Source organism: Neolamprologus brichardi, chromosome 14 (genome assembly GCF_056152115.1).
Source record: "Neolamprologus brichardi isolate AB-2024 chromosome 14, ASM5615211v1, whole genome shotgun sequence".
Classification (NCBI taxonomy): domain Eukaryota; kingdom Metazoa; phylum Chordata; class Actinopteri; order Cichliformes; family Cichlidae; genus Neolamprologus; species Neolamprologus brichardi.
The window spans coordinates 12,303,072-12,325,364 of record NC_142117.1 but is presented as its reverse complement, the minus strand read 5'-3'; the positions used below and the strand labels follow the sequence as shown (position 1 = coordinate 12,325,364).

Below are 22,293 nucleotides of genomic sequence, written 5' to 3'. Positions count from 1 at the left end.
TATAAAAAAAGAGAGACATCCCACCGATCTCAAACCGCAGCGTAAAGCTCCACCCACCCGGTGCGCTCTTATTAAAGAATCGAGCACACCCACAAGTCTTCCTGTTTCGGGGAAGTCGCTGTGTGGGCCGAAGCGCTTCGTGTTTGCAGAATATTCTCCACGTATTTACAAGACAGGACTCCAGTGAAGCGACACAGCTCTTACAGTCTGTTCTTAGAGGTAAGTTCCCAGTGTTCGTTTGTTTAAGCAGGTCATCAGCTCACTGACATGACAACTTTAACATGTATGACAACAATCCGGGTGCTGTCACAGTGAAGTTCTACGAGCTGTGTTTCTGTTATAAAATGAAATAGATCCATGTGGTGATGAGACATTTGTGCTGTTTTTAAACTCCGACCACAGGAAAGTGAAAGTCATGGTTGGAGGGGCGTGGCACTGGTCGCACTGTCAGCCGTATCCATAAGAAGTGATCATGACTATCACCACCATCACCAGCACTATGTCCAATCTAGTACCTATCTAGCAGTCTAGCATTATCAGGGACTACAACATCTAGTCCTTTTACTGAATCAGAATTACTACTAATGAGACTAATCCATCGATTCGTTCATCTCTTCTCTCCCGCTTATCCAATTCAGGTTATGACACCTCGCAGGTTTGTCGCAGGGCTGCAGATAATCACTGACACTGACTAACCTAACCCCACTAACTGGTTGTCTTCTTGTGGGAGGAAGCTGTTGAGAACCCACACAGACAGGAGAGAATGCAAACTCAATCACAAGGGCCCTGGCCAGGTGGTGGATTCAAACCTAGGACATTCTTCCTGTGAGGATAGTAGTAATAATAGTAATAATATTATTATATGAATAGTAAAGATAACCACATTCATTGATGTGATTACATTATCTGATGAGTTTCACGGGGAAGATTGTACAGCAGATATAAAAGTGTTTGCATCACCTTTTCCTTAAATGTTTTTGTTTCACAGGTGCGATGATGAACTGTTGTGGTCTGCTAACATTCGAGAAAGAACCAGGTACTGATAGAAAATAAAGAGACTGTATTCACCAGAACCTCACTTCATTATTAAAATCTTCATGTATACTTATTTCTTATAACAGTTTCATGTGGCTAAAATGTAACATTTTTCACTAGAATATATGAGCTGTGTTTGTATCACAATTCTGTTTGTCTGTCAGTTCCTCTGAAGAGCATTGAGGTGGAGCTGGAGGTGAGGGACCATGTGGCTACAGTGGTCTCCACTCTGAACTACGAGAACAAGGAGGACAAACCATTAGAGGCTGTTTTTGTCTTCCCTCTGCCTGGAGATGCTGCTGTCTGTCATTTCAGCGCTCAGATTGGACAGACACAGATTGTAGCTGAGGTGAAGGAGAAACAGAAGGTGAGCTGGACAGTAAATATAACCTGATTATAAGTGAGCTTCAAAGTAAACACAGTGAATGTCACTGACATGTGTCACCTGTGCTTCAGGCTCGTGAGGAGTATGATGATGCTCTGAGCTCCGGTAAGCAGGCCTTCCTATTGGAGGAGAGTGATCAGAGTCCAGATATATTCTCTCTACGTGTGGGCAGTCTGCCTCCAGGAGAGAGCGCCTCCATCAGGTTGGAGTACGTCACTGAGCTGGCTGTGCAGGCTGATGATGGTCTGAGGTTCTGTCTGCCTGCTGTGCTCAACCCTCGATACCAACCTCAGGGTAGGACAACTTCAGAATACTTGGACCAGAAATGCTTCAGTGACACTTTTGAAAATGAAAAACCACAACACCAACGAGTCATGGCAGATGGCTGAAACTGGTTCTGTTGGAGGTTTTCTGTTGAAAGTCCGTTTTTCATTCTCACTGTTGCCAAATTATTGCTCATATTGGGTCATGTTGGGGTTTCTCTGTATTATTGCAGCATTTAGAGTATAAAACACTTTGAGGTAACTGTTTTGAGGTTCTTAGTAACGTATCCTAAAGGATTTCAGTGTAAGCAGCCTCATTAATTACAGTATATTTTACCTGATGCTGTGTGCAGGTAGTGAAGGTGCAGGTGTCCAGGTGACTTCTGTTCCAGCCTCTCTGGTGCCCTACAGTCTGTCTTTTTCTGCCCGAGTGTCCTCTCCTCGTCCAGTCTCTAAAGTAGAGTCCAACTGTTCCCTGGACCCTCTGCAGTACCTCAACACTGATCAAACCCAGGCCACGGTAGGTAGAGTGCTGATGTGTCTGCTGTGTGTGGTTGTTACTTATTACCGAGGAATAAATATGAATGTATTTGTGGTGTGCAGGTCAAGCTGGCTGCAGGACACAAGTTTGACAGAGATGTTGAACTGCTGATTTATTACAAAGACGCCCACCAGCCCACTGCTGTGGTGGAGGCAGGACAGACCTCTGCTGAGCCAGGTGAGTAACATTAGTGTTGTTATTAGCTTTTTAGTAAAAAAATATCATTATCCATATTCTTCAGCTCAAGAGTTATATTTGTGATCAGAAACATACACTGGTTGTGGGCGTGACTGTCATGGTAATTTCGGACTTTTAATGATCTTTGAACTGGGGTTTTTTCCAGAGTGGATTTATTGTCCAGCATAGATCTTTAATGAATTTGAAAAATAAGAATTGTTAAGCTTGCATAAGTTTGAATGTATTTTGGATTTTCTCTAATTCATTCATTCAAGTTTAAAGTTTACAGTGGTCTAAAAAAGTGTTTGCCCTCTTCCTGATTTCCCTTTTTTTTTTTTTTTTTTTTTTTAGATTGTTTAGATTGTCACACTTTCAGGTCATCAAATTAATTGAAATATTAGACAAAGACAACAGAAGTAAACAAAAAATATAGTTTCTAAATGAACGTGTTTTATATGAAAGGGAAAAAAACCCAAACCTACATCGCCTTGTGTGATAAAGTGATTGACTGACTTTTTAAGGTCATGTCACGGCATCTCAATCAGATTTAGGTCAGGACTTTGACTAGGCCGCTCCAAAGTCTTTTTTTTTCCTTAAGCCATTCACAGGTAGACTTGTTGTTGTGTTTTGGATCATTGTCCAGCTTGAGGTCACGAACACATATCCAGACGTTCTCCTTCAGGATGTTTTAGTAGAATTCATGGTTCCATTTACCACAGTGAGCCTTTGTCTTGTTTTTTGTCAGCAGTGGGGTTTTTTATTTTTTTATTGTTGAATCATGAACTCTGACCTTAACTGAGACATGAGACAACTATGATTTCAGGAAGGGGACAAACACTCTTTCATACCACTGTACATACAGCTTAATTACATACAATCACTTAAATCTTTTACTGAGTGGTGCTTAAGGTTCTGCAATTTCTTTAAACTTGACAAAGCCAAGGCCTGTTAACTTCTCATTTGTGATCATGATTGACTACAACTGGTACAGACATGGAAAAAAAAATTTTTGGGATCCTTTGGTCAATGAAAGAAAAAAACTCACAATGGTCACAGAAATAACTTTAATCTGACAAAAGTAATAATAAATAAAAATTCTATAAATCTTAACCAATGAAAGTAAGACATTGCTTTTCAACCATGCTTCAACTGAATTATTTAAAAAATAAATTCATGAAACAGGCCTGGACAAAAATGACAGTACCCCTAGAAAAGAATGAAAATAACGTGACCAAAGGGACATGTTAATCCAAGGTGTGTCCACTAATCAGCATCACAGACGTCTACAATCTTGTAATCAGTGAGTGGGCCTATATGTAGGACTCCAGGTAGTCACTGTGTTGTTTGGTGACATGGTGTGTACCACACTCAACATGGACCAGAGGAAGCAAAGAGTTGTCTCAGGAGATTAGAAAGAAAATCATAGACAAGCATCTTAAAGGTAAAGGCTATAAGACCATCTCCAAGCAGCTAGATGCTCCTGTGACTATAGTTGCACATGTCATTCAGAAATTTAGGATCCATGGGACTGTAGCCAGCCTCCCTGGATGTGGCCACAGGAGGAAAATTAATGACAACTCAAAGAGACGGATAATCCGAATGGTAACAAAAGAGCCCAGAAAGACTTCTAAAGAGATCCAAGCTGAACTTCATGCTCAAGGAACATCAGTGTCAGACTGCACCATCCGTCTTTGTTTGAGCCAAAGTGGACTACATGGGATACGACTGAGGAGGACACCATTGTTGAAAACAAATCATAAAAAAGCCAGACTGGAATATGCCAAACTACATGTTGACAAGCCACAAAGTTTCTGGGAGAATTTCCTGTGGATAGATGAGACAAAAATTGAACTTTTTGCCAAGGCACATCAGCTCTATGTTCACAGACGGAAAAATGAAGCATATCAAGAAGAGAACACTGTCCCAACTGTGAAAGATGGGGGAGGCTCGGTTATGTTCTGGGGCTGCTTTGCTGCATCTGGCACAGGGTGTCCTGAATCTGTGCAGGGTACAATGATATCTCGTGACTATCAATGGATTCTAGGGAGAAATGTGCTGGCCAGTGTCAGAAAGCTTGGTCTCAGTCGCAGGTCATGGGTCTTACAACAGGACAATGACCCAAAAGACACAGCTAAAAACACCCAAGAATGGCTAAGAGGAAAACATTGGACTATTTTAAAGTGGCCTTCTACGAGCCCTGACCTCAATCCTATTGAGCATCTTTGGAAGGAGCTGAAACATGCCGTCAGGAAAAGGCGCCCTTCAAACCAGAAACAACTGGAGCCGTTTGCTGAGGAGTGGGCCAAAATACCTGCTGAGAGGTGCAGAAGTCTCACTGACAGTTACAGGAATCGTTTGATTGCAGTGATTGCCTCAAAAGGTTGTTCAACAAAATATTAAGTTGTGGGTACCATCATTTTTGTAAATAATTCAGCTGATGCATGGTTGAAAAGCAATGTCTGACTTTCATTGGTTAGGATTTATAGATTTTTTATTTATTATTACTTTTGTCAGATATAAGTTATTTCTGTGACCATTGTGAGTTTTTCTTTCATTGACCAAAGGGTAGCAACAATTTTGTTCACGTCTGTAGTTACTCTTTCTCATCAAGTTATTTGTTGCGACACCACTCATTGGCCTGACCAATAATCATAACAATGGGAAAAAAATCAAAGAAAGTCAGTGAAAATCTAAGGAGGAGAATTTTAGATTTGCATAAACGAAACACCTGCAAATTCTAGGTTCAAACAACTGCATGTATGTAAAAGTTTTTTTGGATGTGTCACCACTTTAATAAGTTCGAAGAAAGACCCAAACTCTTAATTTTAAGAAATTAGTTGAGATCTGCAGGAACAACCCAAGTATCACTAATTCTCAATTGTAACATAAACTTTACATTTCTGGAACAAAAAAAAAAAGCTCCTTACATTTGACTTAAATTTGCAGGAGTGAAGGAGAGGCTTTCAAATATAAGAACAATGTACCAGCTGTCAAGCATTGTGGTGGGAACATCATGCTTAAACTGGTCATATCTGAGCCTGTTTGCATAATTTTGACCCTGTGTGAATTAGAAAAAGTCAAAAATAATGTCACCAAAGATGACTGCATTCTCATTTTACCCTCAAACCCCCCCCAGAGAAGTCAAAAGCCAAATGACAATCATTTACATGATAAGTGAATATAAACCACAACTACAAACATGGTGGTGTCATGTGAAGGCTGTGTGCAGGCAGGATAGGAGGAATGATGGACCCAAAAGTTCAGACTTTAAAAACAAAGATTTATTACTAAATGACAAAAACAGAAAATTGGCTAAACTGGGAATACAGAAACTAAACTGGCAGGCAGACGGACGGAACACACAGCATGGGATAATGGAGAAAACACAGGGCTTGAATACAGGGGGCAATCAGGGAATGGAAGACAGGAGGGAGAGACACAGCTGGGACAAAACCAGACACATTAACATAAGACACGGACCTTCAAAGTAAAACAGGAAACCCTGACTGAACTTACAGACTACCAAGCTGACACTGCAACAGAGGGAACACATAGATGTGGGCAGACACAGACTGGTCACAGAACAGAGGGAGTCTGGAACCAAAGCTTAAGACTACAAAATCACAAACCAAGATGAACTGGAGGAATAGAAATGTAAAACAGAAACCAAAACCCTCACAGTCGTAAACCAAGACGAGAACACAAAATAAAGGTGCAATACTGAAAACACTGTTAGGTACCCCAACAGTTGGAATATATAACAAATTGTAAACTTGACATTTTTCTGTCCTTTCATGTGTTTCAGACTCTCTGATGGGTGATCCAATGGTGATGGTGAGTCTGTACCCTGAGTTCCCCCAGTCTGTGATGTCTTCAAAGGCTTCATGTGGAGAGTTTGTGTTCTTAGTGGATCGATCTGGAAGTATGGACTGTGCTACCAATAACAGTGAGCAGCGGGAATCTCGGATCAGCAGTGCCAGGGTATTTATGATGTGGTGGTAGAGTTATAAAACCTTTCCTCTCACACAGTGGCCTTACCATCTTCTCCCTCTTTCCTGAAGGACACTCTGCTCCTCCTGTTGAAGAGCTTACCAATGGGCTGCTATTTCAACATTTACAGTTTTGGGTCCAGTTATGAACACATCTTCCCGTGAGTGATTCAGTCCATAAAACTGTGCTTCAGTCTATAATGTCACTTGTGTGTAAAGTGTGTAATAAGATATCTGCCCTAGTTACACCAGATAATGCATTTCTAGAATACTTACAGCTCATTTAGGTAAGCTGCTGTTATGTTATGGTTCTCACAGGCAGTTTTGAAAATGCATGAGTGAAACTCATTAAATTACAATGTAGAATTTGGCAGTGCTAAACAGCCATCAATCACTTATTGTCAAGGTTTGCTGTGTGGCAGGTAGTGGTTGGACCCAAACGCAGGACTCTAAGATGGAGTATTTAACTTGAAGGCAGCAGCTTTTATTCACTGGCAAAAGCAAACTGAGAAACACAAAATATGAGCACTAGAAATAAAACAAAAACTCAAACTAGGAAGAATGACCTAAACTGGGAGTGCATAACAAACATGACACACAGCTTATGCGGAGGAAATGACAACTAACAGAGAAAAATACAGGGCTTATATACACCGGGCAGTAACGAGGGAACGGGAAAACAGGAGGGAAGCACAGCTGGGGCTAATCCGACATAACAAGACACAGGAAGCAAAGCAGGATACACTGACATAGGACACGGACTAAACACGGCAGGAAAAAGGAAACACGGCACATAAGCAAAGACACAGACTCAGAGACACGAGCTTCACACAGAGACATGACTGACTCTGTAACAAAGGGAACATGGAGACAAGGGTGATTAGACATGCGACTGGGGACTAGGACAGGCACAGAGAAAACATGGGGGCAGAGACTAAACACAGACCAAGAAACATACAAAGTGAGGAAGAACTAAGATCACTAAGCACAAAGGAAAGATAACCAAAACCAGGAATAACAATCAAAGAATATTAAACCAAGAGCTGAAACACAAACACTGGGTCAGAGAGCCAGTACTGTGACACTTATGTGTATCTCATGGCAGTAAGAGTGTGGAGTACAGCCAGAAGACCATGGAGGAGGCTCTGAAGAAAGTTGAGGAGATGAAGGCTGATCTTGGAGGAACGGAGATCCTGGAGCCCCTCAAACATATTTACAGCCAGCCCTGCATTCAAAATCAGCCCAGACAGGTAACACACACACGCACACACACACACACAGTGTGTGAGTTTATATTAATAAACTCATAGGTAAATTAAATAACACTGATTATGTATTCACCATGATATCTGCAGCCATTGTTGGGTGTTCCTGGTCTGCCACAAAGCAAATATGGTTGAAATATGGTCTCCAAATTTGACAGATCTCGATCCAATTGAGCATTTGTGGGACAAACAAGTCCGATCCACAGAGGCGCGACCTCCTTAAAGGATCTTAAAGATCTCACAAGTCACCTTCATGGATCTAGTGGACTCAATGCCTTGATGGGTCAGGGCTATAATGGTAGAAAAAAGAGGGACCAGCACTATATTAGGCAGGTGGTCATAATGTCATGTCTGACTGGTGTATATGTGTTACTTTTGTCATGGTCCTGGGTCGGTGACCCAGCGCTTTCAGTTTATTATCATTTTCTAGTTTATTATGATGATGTTGATTATTATTGTTTGAGTTCTATGTGTTATATTCAGTCTGCCTTTGAGTCTGCGTCTGTGTCTCTGTTTGTCTATCGTGTGTCACCCCGCCTGTTTGTGAAGCTGTCTGTTTAGTTCTGTCTTGTTTGGTTCCTCGTGTCTGAGTTTCCTGTTTTATTGTGAAGGTCTCTGTCTGATGTGAGTATGTTCAGTTTACATTTCCCCTGTCCCGTCAGCCCTGATTCCTCCCAGCTGTGTTGCCCTCCTGTGTGCCATTTCCTGATTACCTGGTGTGTGTATTTATAGTTGGTGTCTGCCTGTGCTTCTCGTCGCGTCGTCTGTGTTCATTTGTGTATCTGCCGTGTATTTAATGTCATTCCGTGTTTCTCCGCGTCTCTCTGCTCCTCGCTCCATGTCCTCCTTTTGTATTAGCTTTTCCAGTTTAGGTTTATGTTCTGTTCTGCCCACACCTTGGTTATTTGTGCACTGTAAATAAAACCCACTTGCACCTCCGCCACTGTCTGCTTTTGGATCCTCCTTCCTCCCCTCCACACGACTGCCGCCCCAGCCGTGACAACTTTTAGCTTGTGTAATTTGACCTTACATTTAATTTCTGCCCTCTAGCTGTTTGTCTTTACTGATGGAGAGGTGGGGAACACCAAAGAAGTGATTGATCTGGTGAAGAAGAACTCAGGTTCTCACAGGTGAAACAGCAAAATGATGATGACATGTGCTGCGTACCAAACCTGTGTGTCTTAAAAACAGCTGTTGTGTTGCAGGTGTTTCTCTTTTGGGATTGGGGAAGGGGCCAGCTCTGCTCTCATCAATGGGATGGCCAAGGAAGGAGGAGGTCACGCTCAGTTCATCACAGGGGCTGACAGGATGCAACCAAAAGTAAGACAATAAATCATAATAACAATTATTAAAAAGGCAATATGATGTTATTAGAGATGGATTGATCCGATATTACGTATCGGTATCTGTCCGATACTGACCTAAATTACTGGATTGGATATCGGAGAGAAATAAAAAATGTAATCTGATCCGAAGTATCACAAAATCACCTCACAAAACGCGCTACTTGGCGTAACCCAGCTCGGCGCATCGGAGCAGTATGTGTCACGTGATAGAGCGGCTGTTGTCTGCGAGACCTGTCAGCGGTCTGTTGGAGCCTCGCTATGCTTCCTAATCGCAGCAGTTCATCTCGGCGAAAACTATCCCAGAGAAGTAAAGCAAGTGTGTAAGTTCATCCCTGAATGTTTGCATAGTATTTTCACGTTAAACTTAACAACTGATATATTGAGCCACAGCTGGACTGGTTCCATATTGAGGTGAAAAGGAAGCGATTTGTCCCGTACTTCAGCTAGAATTAAAAAATAGACACAAAGCTGGAGTTATTCTGTCTTTGCTGCGCAGTTGCATCTACTTCTCTCATTCACTCCCCCTTCCTCTCCTGTTATTACTTCAAACATGAAACTGATCAATGATCAGCTGATCGGCTTTTCTACCGCAAGTCCCGTCTTTCTTGTTTGTTTATCGCCCACTTTGTGCTAGAAAGAGGAGACCAGCGGATAAACAACAGCAGCACGTTTAAGCGTAATAAGCTGTTGTTAAAATTTTTTTAATATTACTTTCTAGTATCAGCTGATGTTTGCTTGAGCCACAGCTGTAAAAGCTGCTGGTCATGATATCCGTTTGGTTATCTGGTGAGAGGGAAACATGAAGATGAAACCAGGAGATGTCCTTACTGAATCATCAGAGCTGAACAGGTGATGGAGAAACAGGTTTACCTTTTAGGTGACATGAATGAGTTGAAGGGAAGGGAAGGGGGGCACAAAGAAATATTTTTCTTTGTTATGTCATTTAAAAACTTTGAATAAATAATTATCTGAATCTTACAACAAAAGTGGTCATCTGATTAAATGTATAGAAATCCATTATTGTATATAGTAACTATTAAGTCTAATATACCCTAGTAAGCTATACTACCTTTTCCTTTGGGAAGGTACCATCTGTGCAGTCTGCAATTCTGTTGAAGAAAGATGTTGAATCTATTTAATTATTGTAGAAAAATAATTGATTTCTGTGCAGTTGTTTTACACTTGCATTAAATTAAAGTTGATTACATCGATTAAGGGCAGGGGGTGGTTCCCTAGTATTTTTTGCTGGGAGTTGGCAACCCTATTAGTTAGGTAGGTAAGTACTCTTTAAAATACCAGAATAGGGAGGATGGTGTAGGTTTAAGTTTATTAGATTGATCAGTGTTGCTGAACTATGAAATATTTAGGGTGCAGTGTATTTTTTGCACACAGGTATAACAGAATAGCTTCAGTCTCTTGTTTTTTAAAACTTGAGTATGAACTTATACAAAATGCAGCAAGATATTTATAAAAAAAACTGTTTTATTGATTACAAAATACGCTATATCGGATTCAAATTGGTATCGGCAGATATCCAAATTTATGATATTGGAATCGGTATCGGACATTAAAAAGTGGTATCATGCCATCTCTAGATGTTATTATTTGGACAGAAGACATAATTTCAAATAAACATAAATGCATAATTGTTTTCTAATTCTTGTTGTTGTCAGGTGATGCAGTCACTGCGATTTGCTCTGCAGCCAGCTGTGGTCGACATCTCAGTCACATGGGATTTACCAAAGGAAGTGTCTGTCACTGTCCTCTCTCCACCGATCACAACACTTTTCCAGGGTCAGAGGTCACTGATTTATTCCCAGCTCACTGGACAGGTAGGAGCAGCAGCCTCTCATGTTGTTGTTTAGGTATTTGATGACAGTAATTAACGTGACTTCTAACACTGTAATTCTGTGTCAGAGCTCAGAGGCAGCAGAGGGCTGTGTGACGCTGAAGTACAGCCTGGCAGGTCATCGCTCTGAGAACCAGCTGCACTTCAGTCTCAGACCTGCAGAGGACACTGGGTACAACATGTTTAATGCAGAGGACAGTGCTCTGTGGGTCATGACCATGAATTGAAACTAAATGCAGCAGGGGTGTGTGGTTGGTAGGATGGAGAGGTGGAGCAGAATGGTTTCAGGTGCTGTGCCACTTGTGAAGAGCAGCACAGCTCTGCTGATTAACCTCTCTCCTCATGTAGTTGGTGCATGGCTGAAGGCGAGAGTTCAGGGTGTCACAAACTACTGGTTTTCTGATTTTCATGAGCTAAAATCATCAAAGCTAAAGCAAAAAGGGCTTGAAATATTTACTCTGAACTTTTTCAAGATATCTTTATGGTTATAGATATTCTAGCATATGCTCCAATGGAACCACTGTTCTTGGGGGGAGATTTTAGTAAATGTCCTTTGACTGAGTGAATAACTTCCAGTATCCAACAAGATGAGAACAAATGTAAACATACGGCACTATCAGAGGAGCTAATCGTTGGTTTTTTTTTTGTCAGATCACTGTACGATTCACTTGGTCCCCACTTATTAATCAGCCATAAAGAAAGATAAACTGAGTTGTTCCAGTCTGGACTCTAAACTGCAACTGAGGGACTGCTTTGACTGCATCAGATGCTGCCTTTTTACATGTTCCTCACTGTGTGACCCCGAAGAGGACACAGTGGTGTTAAAAACAGTAAAATGACTGGTAAACTAATATACTATAATAACACAGTAACACTGTGTGTTTTCCTTCTTATCTGCAGACTAACAGTCCACAGGTTGGGTGCTCGCACTCTGATTCGTTCCCTGGAGATGGAGGAGAGAGAGCACAGAGGACAGCAAGGTGGAGGAGTGAAGGAGAAGGTGGTGCAGCTCAGTGTCCAATCAGGAGTGAGCAGTTCTTTCACTGCCTTCATTGCTGTCAACATAGACAACGGAGAGGCGATCCAAGGACCTCTTGTGCAGAGAAATATTCCAACAGCACGTGAGTTTTTTTCATTGTCAGGGATTTTAACAGCTAGTCCTTTTACTGGATCAGAATAACAATGAGAAACCCCGTCCAGTTTATTTTTTAAAAAGCAAAACTAAAACTGTCACCAACATCTGAAGCTAAAAATAGCTGAGCATCAACGAAAGGAATACTATTATGATGCTATGAGGAGAATATCAGAGTTAGTCCGAGGAACACCAAAGCGCAACTTATTGGTGAACAAGTTAATGAAGCAGTAGGTGCCTACGGGCTACTGTGTTCTCCACAGAGCATTAGAAAGTAAAAAGCTGAATGGAAGTACAACACACATCTGCCGGTCTATGATATCGTGTCTTTTTCATCCTATATAGGGGCAATGAAATGCTTGTTATCATCAGCAGCATATAGAAAACGTAAGTACAAACCTGAATGAATGGCAGTGGAAACTATTTTTTGCATGGAGGCATGCTTATGTCTCTGAGATTTAATAGATTTATATTGTACATATAGGTGTGAATGACATCACCACAATGGTAATGTAAAGTGCAGAGAGACACAAAAGGGCAGTGTGTTTTCAGCAATCTTTTTTTTAAATTAGGTTTTTATTATTTTGAATTTTGATGCATGCTTAATCATCCAGATAAAGAAATCCCAGAAAGCTCATTGACCTCATACCGCAGGTGATACCCAGTAGAAGCTACACAAAGTCTGTAGGGTTCAAAAAAGACACATAAACATGGTGTACCTTTAAGACCCACTATCTGTATGATCAACTCAGCCTCATAGTTTCTGGCTTTGGTCTTCAACAAATTGTTAGTCAGCCCTAAACACCACAGCCACACCACATCCAGAACTCCTTGGATTTTGTTTAAGGTGAAAGATGTCATTATGGATTCGCATACAAGGGTCAGTACTACAGGAAGAAACATGGGTTCCCACTTTCACCCACTGCAGCCCATTTTTATCTTGAGGAAGTGTAAAAGAAGTGTCTGTCATTCTACCCTGGAACACCACTGGGCCATTGGTATATGTGTGTGGGTGACACCTGGCTGAAAATCAAATCTTAGGGCAGCTAGCCTTACACTGAGATTTCCATCTGTAAAGACTGGGACCCAACACACTGTTACTGGGACCACTTTCAGGAGGGTTTGTTGAAGTTGCACAAATATCGTTTTTACAGTTCGGCAGCCCGTCCACCAACTTTCCAGTTGGCTTCTCTGGTCTCCGGCTTCACTATAAAAAGGAAAAGCCTCGTTAGGACAATCATCACCACCTGTCCCTCCAGCCTTCCTGGCACCGCTCCCTTGAGCTCACTGCCCCACCCCTCCCCTGCAGCTGCAGCTGAGCCACAGGCCACAGCTCTGCCACACCATCAGTAATGGGGGACTTTTAAAAATGGATGTGTACCATAACCCATCGCATATGGCTCAGTATTTATTTAGGCAGATGAAGAAGAGAGTGCTGACAAATGCTGACAAAAAAGTGTCAGGATTATTCTACCTAGTTAAAGATCATATAAAGCACTCAAAATTAATATTATAGATGGAAAAGTATAAACAGACATGCATGGTGAACAACATTCATTCTGTTTCTGCCCACCATTTTGGATGTGTTAAAGGGTTCATCCACAAAGTTCAGGTTAACAATGAAGTAAAACTGAGGCATCTGCTACTCAGCATATGCAAAGAGGTGTCAGCCTGCTCCAAGCAGGCATTATTGTACCAGTGGACACATCTGAATGGCTGAGTCCTCTAGTGGTGGCAAGAAAACATAAGGGCGACTTGAGACTTTGCGTGGATCTGGGGGAATTTAATAAAAGCGCAATAATGGACGCATTAAAGAAGAACACAATGCACGTTTGCATGCTTTTCTCAGGCCTCTGAAGGATGTTGATCCGCAGATCTATTCCAGTAAAAGTTCATTCGGGCAGACGCATATTCCATTCCTGGGACGTCATTTCAAAGAAGGGCTTGTGTCCTCACCCAGTCCACCTGACTGCCATCTCTGAAGCTCCTGCACCAAAGGACATGTCTGCACTTTGCTCCTTCCTTGATCGTGGTTCAGCAAATTTTTGCCAAACAGCGCAAGAGTAGTTGATCCACTTGAGAGCTTATTTGAACAAACTACAATGAACCGATGCAGCAAATGAAAGCTTCATTAAGCTGAAAGCAATGCTCCTCTTGGACCTCTTGTGCAGAGAAATCTTCCAACACCCTGTGAAGTTTTTTTTTTAAAGCAAACGCTAAAAGTGTCCCCCACAGCTCTGAAGATAAAGATCGCTGATCATAAATAAAAGGAATATTATCATGATTAGGACAACATCAGAGATGGTTCAAAGCACATTTCTAATGCACATGTCAGTAGCATTAGAAAGTTAAAAAGATCAATGGTAGTACAAGATACATCTATGCATGTCTATAGTGCAGAGCTGCACCGGAAAAGTCTGTTGCCAGGGCAGCTCTATAAATACTAACCTGTCCTGAACTCGTACTTTATCTCCTTTTTTCATCTAACAGTTTCATTAGATTGCTGTTCAGAATCCTATGTTACATATAAAGCATGTAAGTAAAAAGCTGAGTGAAAGGTGATGGAAACTGTGTGTGTGCATGGAGGTGTGCTTGTGTCCCTGAGATTTAACAGATTTAAACATCTTTCTGAGTGTGAGTGAAATCAGCACAATGAAAATGCTAAGAGCAAAAAAGCATAAAAGTGTACTGTGTTATACTATTACAGTCAGCAGGTTTTTGTTTTATTTTGCATATAAATTTTTTGATATAGTGAAGAGCAGAATATACTAGAGTCAGCTCAGTGGATCCTAAAGTATGACTCCTTAAAAGGGACGGCAGTTAAACAAAACGTGAGATTTACTACTAAACACATGATTCAAGGAATCAAAAGAAACTGAGGGGGAAAAAAACTAAATACTGTTGAACAATAGAACTAGGTAATCTGACAAATCTGACCCCCAAAAAGTGTAATGAGCAAGTGGTGTAAATACTGCAGTGACCAATTAGAAATGAGAGAACTGTAAAAGGAAAAAAGTCTTGAAATGACACAAGAGTTAGGAGATGAAAACAGAACAACCAGACTGAAAAGAGGAAGCTCTAAAACCCAATTGTAATATTTGCCTTTGTGTCATATCACCAAAATAACATCAACTTAGTGCTGTTATACTTCAAATACCAGAAAAATCTGACTCTTTCTTTTTTTTTGGCTTGACTTCATTGTAGGCGTAATGAAGAAGAGTGCTCCATTGCCCATAAGTAAGTAAAATTTGAATGACAAATCAACACACACACATACACAGCTATGCAAATGAAGGCACAGAAACAAAATATTTCTGTTTTAACTTGAAGTTTTATATATTAAATATTGTATGTAGTGTAGCTGCAGTACTTACCTTGGTAGACAGGATGTATGCTACATCAGTAAATGAAGAAAATCAGGTTCGTACAACATTTTGCAACATTTATAATTTAATTGAACATATTTACATTTTACATTTTTGTTATGAGTTTTGAGGCACCACATAATATCAGAATCCAGTATTTTAGATTATTTATTGTATACTACGAGTGTGCAACAAAAAGTGGGAGTAGAAGAAAAATTTATGTGTCAAAACTTTGATTACACTTATTCATAGAAGGATTTGACTGTGTTTACTACTTCCTACATTTACAACATTCAGGACTTCAGAGCTATAAAATAACACAAATAAGATTATGATATGTCAAAAGTCCAAATAAATGAAATTGTGTTTTACATTTTATGTAAACTATTTTACTTTTATTAGTTGGGGACATTATCTCCACTTGCCTTCTTAATGTATTTGGGAATATAATTTCTGAATGAGGGACAGGTCCTCGCAGGATGTAAAAACTAGACTGCTAAGATAAACCTAAAATACTGTTTGTAATATTTGTGTTGTATTTATATATCACCACAGTAATATTAACAATCTGTACTTTTGTTGTTATTTTAGCAAATTCTTGTTAAATGTTTTAACCCTAATTTATTTTTTTTAAACTCTTGACTTCACAGTTGGTACCTTCCAGAAGTTTAGTCAGTGGGGTAAGTATAAGTGAAAGCTGGATGGCAGAACAGCACATATGTTTAAAAATAAATGTAAACAAACCAACACATTTCTCTTTGGACTTATTTGAAATGTTGAAAGTAAAATGCTTCTTCGGTATTTCTGTTTGCCATTATTAACATATTAACAGAGAATATCTTAAAGTGGTGTGTGGTGGGGCGTGGTCTGCGGTGCCGTGCAGGGAGGGCGGACGCACCTGCACGGCATTCTTAATCACACCCGCCTAGTTAAAAACACGGGGACTCAGGGGTTGGTGTGTGTTGTGGTGTGACAAATATTGAATAAAATGGCTCAAACCTATGATCCCTGGACCCGCCCTGTCTCATTCACACCACATGGTGACTGAAGAAGGTTGAACTTTTACAACATTTTGATATATTCAGAATATTATTGAACACCACATAGACTTGAAAGACTACTTATAATGAACTGTAAGGTACTGCAGTAAAATCAGAATCCAGTAGCTTCATTTATATTTTGTTTTCAAATCATCTCGTCTTAACTGCTAAATCAAACATGTGGCAGACAGTGCTTGACGCAGGATGGACAAGTAATTGGAAAAGAACTAAGAGGAAAAAGCTTAAGACTAGAAAACAATGGAAATAGGCAATTGTGCAAATCGAGGATGGTGAGCAACTGGTAGAAATACTTCAGCAACCAATCAGACAACAGGATGCAGGCGAGGAGTGGTGAGGAAACTACTGGCAGACAAGTCAGGGAGGTGAGAGTAACAAATTGTATAATGACTGAAGAGTTAGGACATGAAAACAGAACAACCAGACTGAATGGAGGAAGATAGCAGACATTTTAAATACTATTTGCAGTATTTGTATTTTATCCAAATAAATTAGAAAAAGTCAGTCCATTAATTGTTCTCTTTAACAAATTCTTATGAAATATCTTGACTCCCTTTTCTTTCTTTCTTTTTTGTTTTTACTTCAGTTGGTGATCGTCGGCATAAAAGTAAGTAAAAAATTAAATGGAAGAACAACATATCTTTATCTTCATGCATTTTCAAAAGCACAGACGCAAACAAACACATTTCTGTTTTAACAATGGAACAATGCGGTTTTCGTCCTGGACCAGTGCTCTTTATCCTCTCAACGATACTTGAGTGTGCATGGGAGTTTGCCTAACCAATCTGCATGTGTTTTGTGGACTTGGAGAAGGCATTCGACCGTGTCCCTCTGAGTGTCGTGTGCCTGTGGGGGGTGCTTTGGGAGTATGGGGTGTCTGGCCCATTATTACGGGCCATTCGATCCATATGAAACTGCTGCAAGAGCTTGCTCCTCATAGCCGGTAATAAGTTGGACTCGTTCCTGGTGGGTGATGGGCTCCACCAGGACTTCTTTTGTCACCGATTCTGTTCGTAAATTTTATGGACAGAATTTCTAGGCTTAGCCAAGTGGCGAAAGGCTTTCACTTGGGTGATGGCCTCCAGATCGCGCTGGAACGGTTCGTAGCCAAGAGTGAAGCGGTGGGAATGAGGATTAGCACCTCCAAATCTGAGGCCATGGTCCAATCTACATGTGGTTTGTGGACTGTTGGTTTGTGGACTGAAAATAAAAAAAAAACAGTATGCATATATATATATGTGTGTTTTTTTTTGGGGTTTTTTTGAAACCATGAATTTTAATTTCTGGGTGAGGATACAGTTCCAACATTAATATTCAAAGTTGCATCTTTTTGTGATTTTAATTATAGTTTTAAATGACTCACTCATTTTAAACACTTGTAATGTGCTCTAAGTCAGAGTGTAAAAAGTTGCATTTTTAAAAACTTTACATTTTAACAATGTTAGGTTTATATTGTTGATTGTCATTTATGCTTAGAAATATTTAACCATATATGCTTAGAGGTGTATAATCGATTGTGTAGTGATAGGATGTGCGATCCCTAGGAGTCTGCAAAGGCTTCGTGGGCATTCCAGAGTGTTCTGGCATTCACACCCACATCCTGGGAGCATGGGAGAGGGCATACCTTCTCTTATTGTTTTATGGTAGGATAAACGTAGCTATGTCAGTTTTAGTCTAAGTGCCTTTTGTTTAGATGAACGGCTGAACACACACACACACACACACACACACACATACACACACACACACACACACATACTTACACAACGCACAGGCAAGATACTCTTTGTGTGTATGTATACGTCGTATGTTAATGCACCTATGCATATTCATGTAACCTCAATAAAAGAGCAGTGTTACGAGGGAGCAGATGAGAGACGCTGGGGTCAAGCGAAGGAACGGCGTTTGTCCGGTTCTCTCCCGTGCACGAGAAACATAAAGAACTTTGCCTACTCGTGTCTTGCTTTGCTGTGTAATTAAATTGTCCTTAACGTCCCAGCGAATAGGTTTAAGCTACAAACCTATCATACAAGTTCAAAATAATAAAGATTTGTTGTAATGTCTTTATTTCTTCTCTTTTTTTAAATCTAGAACGTTTTTCCTCAAAAGTCCAGCACTGTGCTATGGCTTCACAAGGTAAGTGAAACACTAAACAGAAAAGAAACAAAGATGTGTGTTTTGTGTAAATACAGTAAGCGACAGTGGAAACACTTTTACAGAAACCTCTGCACTAACCTTCCATCCCCAAAAAGTGCTGCAACTCACGCCTGGATGACTGCACTGAGAACATCACAATCGTTTTGATTTTTGAGTGAATGGGTTTTAGCTGTTCTCCAGCCCACTGTCACTCCAGATGCACGACTGTGGCGTGGTCAGCATACTTTACCTTAACTGATATTGGTCAACATATTTTACCTTGAAGATATTGTGAGGAATGCCAGGGTAAGCTATGGTCATTTTAACCCCTAAATAACCAGCCACAGGAGTGCCTCGTGTAAGACTGAGAATTTCAGAGCAAAACATCTTTTGTATTTCCATGCTGCAGTCATCTTGCATGGACACATACGGCAGAGTCCATTTGGACAAAGGAATGTTGAGTCTACAGAAATAACCCCACGCTTTCTCTGCAGTTATTTACCTTAACTGAGACAGATTTAATCACAGAGTGATTATACAGTGCCTCTGGGGAAAAATACCTCACTATATTTATTAAAGTGCAAAAAGATGGATGCGATTTCAGTAATAAGCCTTTATTAGTGTAGTTTAAGACAGACGACAGTCACAATATATAAAAATCAAGGACAAGGCACCCTATATATCAATACATTTTTGAAATTGAGCAAATTATTATTCTATATTCTAGCTACTGCATGTAGAAATTGTTACAGCAATCTTGAGAATACGTGACATATACAGTAAACTACAACAGCAAATGAGCAATGTTGAGCTGTTAAGCTGCTGCTGGTAGCAGTTGATTCTACTTTATGCCTTTTTTGACAGAAGTCCACTTTTCTCCTGCTGAATAATTTATTAGTCTAATATTCTAATAAGATGAGATAACTCTTTATTGTCACTGCACAGTCATAGTACAGTAGTACAATGAAATTGGAAAACTGTCCTACGTCGGCACTACATATAACACAACACACGACACGAGACAACACATCACAACGCAACACAAACAACACAACACAGTATATTAACTTAGTAATAAAAAAAGAAGAATAAGTGTATGTGTATTGCACACTGTTATTATTGCACATTAATTATTATTGCACCTTGTTATAAATATAAATATTATTATTGTTATTGTTTTTACTGTTGTTAACTCCCCCCCAAAAAAAGTCCAGGGAGGTAGCCAATCATGTCAGCTATTTGCATTGATCAGGGCTATTGCCCTGTTGTAAAAGCTGTCCTTGAGTCTGTTTGTCTGGGACCTCAGCAGCTTGAACCTCCTGCCCGACGGCAGCAGCTTAAACACACCTCGGTGTTTACAGTCCCGTAGGATGCTGTGTGCCCTCTTGAGACAGCGAGTGCTGTACAGGTCCTTCAGGGAGGGAAGAGGATGTCCAATGATTTTTTTGGGCCATATTAATGACCCTCTGGAGTGCCTTTCTCTGTGCTGTGGTGCAGCTGGAGAACCACACACCGATGCAATATGTCAGCACACTTTCAATGGAGCAGCGGTAGAAGACGGTCAGCAGCTCCTTCTTCAGGTCCATTTTTCTGAGGATTCTCAGAAAGTGGAGATGCTGTTGGGCCTTCTTTAAAACCGCAGAGGTGTTAGAGCTCCATCGGAGGTCTGTGTCGACGTGCACACCCAGAAACTTGAAACTGGAGACCCTTTCCACGCATTCCCCGTTGATGCTGACAGGCTGCAGCTCAGACTTCCTCCTTCTGAAGTAGACTTTTGTCTTGGTGGTATTGAGGTCCAGGTTGTTATCTACACACAGGTTGTTAACTATTAGTCTGTCCGGGAGTATCGTATTGAAAGCAGAGCTAAAGTCAACAAAGAGCAGCCTGGCGTAACGGCCCTGCACTTCCAGGTGAGAGACGGTGGTGTGGAGCGTTGTAGCAATGGCATCTTCAGTTGATCTGTTAGCTCTGTATGCGAACTGGAGCGGGTCGAGTGTGGGTGGCAGACAGGCAGGACATGATGTGACGTCGGACCAGTTTCTCAAAGCACTTCATTATAACAGGTGTTAGAGCAACTGGTCGGTAGTTGTTGAGGCTGCTAATGTTAGAACGCTTTGGCAGTGGGACAATTGTGGCTGACTTTAGGCACGGCGGGATGCCAGACTGGGACAGTGAAGTGTTGAAGATCTTAGTGAAGACCCCAGCCAGCTGGTCTGCACACTCTTTTAGGACCCTTAATAATAAAACAATAATAATAAAACAATAAAATAGATAAAAGCGAGGATTTACTGTTATTAAGTTTTCTTTGCTTTAGTGTCTTCTGACCTCTTGGATTTAGCATATTGGCCACATATTTTTATTATAAAGCATGAGAACAAGACCTTAAATAACATCATTTCGTCAGTATTCATCTGATCAGGTTGATTACTTTCAAAAGTTATTCATTAAAATCCGACTAACTTCCGCCTGTTCAATTCATAAAGTCTAATGCTGGGGTGTTGTCAGTTTTAAGGCTGTTGTAAATACACAATTTGTCACATTGAATTGCTTTGGTAATTATATTTAACGTTACATTTTTGACAGATATTCAAATGAATCAAATAAGACGTTATATATAACAGTTTAGGGTGTAATGGTTTGTGGATTGGTTAGTCATATACACTTTATGTTGTCTCATCTAGCACCATAATCAGGTTTTGTCTTTATTCCATCTTAGATTTTCCAGCTGCTGTGCCCAAGCAACCACCCAGAGACCCTTTGCTGCAGTTAGTCTCCCTGCAGGAGGCGTCTGGCTGCTGGCTGCTTGATCCAGCTCTGGCTGCTGCACTGGGAAAGACCGACGACGAGGTGGAAAAGTCAAAGCCTGAAAAGGTGGGCTGTTGCTTTGGCTGTTGAAATAGTAACACAAATGTAAGATACTGTATAACAAATTCCATAGCATGATCTGAATGAAAACTAGAATTACAACACAACAGAAAACAAATGGAAATAAAGTCAGACTAACTGTAGGCCTTCTTGCTGCATGAAAATAAGCATCTGTATATCAGACACTCACACTGATGAGCAACCACTGAGCTGCACTAAAGTCTGATATTGTCCAGTAACCACAAAGCAGCAGAAATCATTTTCATCATCAGACGTTCTTAAAGTATATCACTGTCTTATTTTACATTTATATTATTTGCAGAAATTAAGATGATAATTTTCATGTTTCCTGTTTTATCTGACTGTCTTTCACTTGATGAATTAGGCCAGCAGTGAAGTGTGGGCCACCATCCTGGCTCTGATCTGGCTTCATGGTTTCAAGATGGATGCAAAGGATGAGTGGGAGCTTCTGGCTGTGAAGGCTGCCTCATGGCTCCAAGCTCACAAAGGTAGTAATCATCACAATGAAAATAAAATGATATAGTCCCCCATATCAATTTCTATAATCATTGTGTGTTTTGTGTTTTTAGCACCGTTTGTGTCAGAGTGTGTGGATGCTGGAAATGTCCTGCTGGGTTGCAGCGTGAAGAAAGAAGCTCTGGGACTCTGAGGGTTTTCTTAAAGTGACCTCACCTTCAGCACTGTTAAGCAGAATGATACTGACTTACACTATACTGTGTTGCTTTCTTTAGTCTGACCCTTTGTTATCAAAATCATTATTTTCCTTGAATCCAAATTGGTATTTAACATTGGATTAAACACTGAAACACGTGTCTGCAGAGTTATCTGTTTTCATGTGTCTGTTCATTAAAAACAACAATGGTAAA

At 40.5% G+C, this 22,293-nt stretch overlaps 1 protein-coding gene across 6 annotated transcripts; it reads left to right on the top strand.

The window, feature by feature from the left end:
• The first annotated feature begins 108 nt into the window (after window positions 1–108).
• Window positions 109–22,293, top strand: LOC102785926 (von Willebrand factor A domain-containing protein 5A-like). Of its 6 annotated transcripts, XM_087850831.1 has the most exons (23): window positions 115–219; window positions 989–1,036; window positions 1,200–1,402; window positions 1,492–1,714; window positions 2,037–2,203; window positions 2,287–2,401; window positions 6,207–6,382; window positions 6,463–6,551; window positions 7,496–7,640; window positions 8,706–8,785; window positions 8,861–8,975; window positions 10,675–10,833; window positions 10,919–11,022; window positions 11,751–11,971; window positions 12,328–12,369; window positions 14,473–14,517; window positions 15,187–15,219; window positions 15,998–16,027; window positions 16,992–17,012; window positions 18,497–18,541; window positions 21,258–21,412; window positions 21,792–21,915; window positions 21,997–22,293. In XM_087850831.1, exons 2-23 carry the CDS (start codon window positions 994–996, stop codon window positions 22,074–22,076), a joined length of 2,415 nt encoding a protein of 804 aa, XP_087706957.1. In that variant the 5' UTR covers window positions 115–219; window positions 989–993; the 3' UTR covers window positions 22,077–22,293. The 6 variants fall into 6 exon arrangements, with proteins under 6 accessions (XP_087706953.1, XP_087706957.1, XP_087706956.1 ...); XM_087850832.1 differs by lacking the exons at window positions 115–219; window positions 14,473–14,517 and adding an exon at window positions 701–825 and having other exon boundaries at window positions 15,989–16,027; XM_087850827.1 differs by lacking the exons at window positions 14,473–14,517; window positions 18,497–18,541; window positions 21,258–21,412; window positions 21,792–21,915; window positions 21,997–22,293 and adding an exon at window positions 639–825 and having other exon boundaries at window positions 109–219; window positions 16,992–17,115.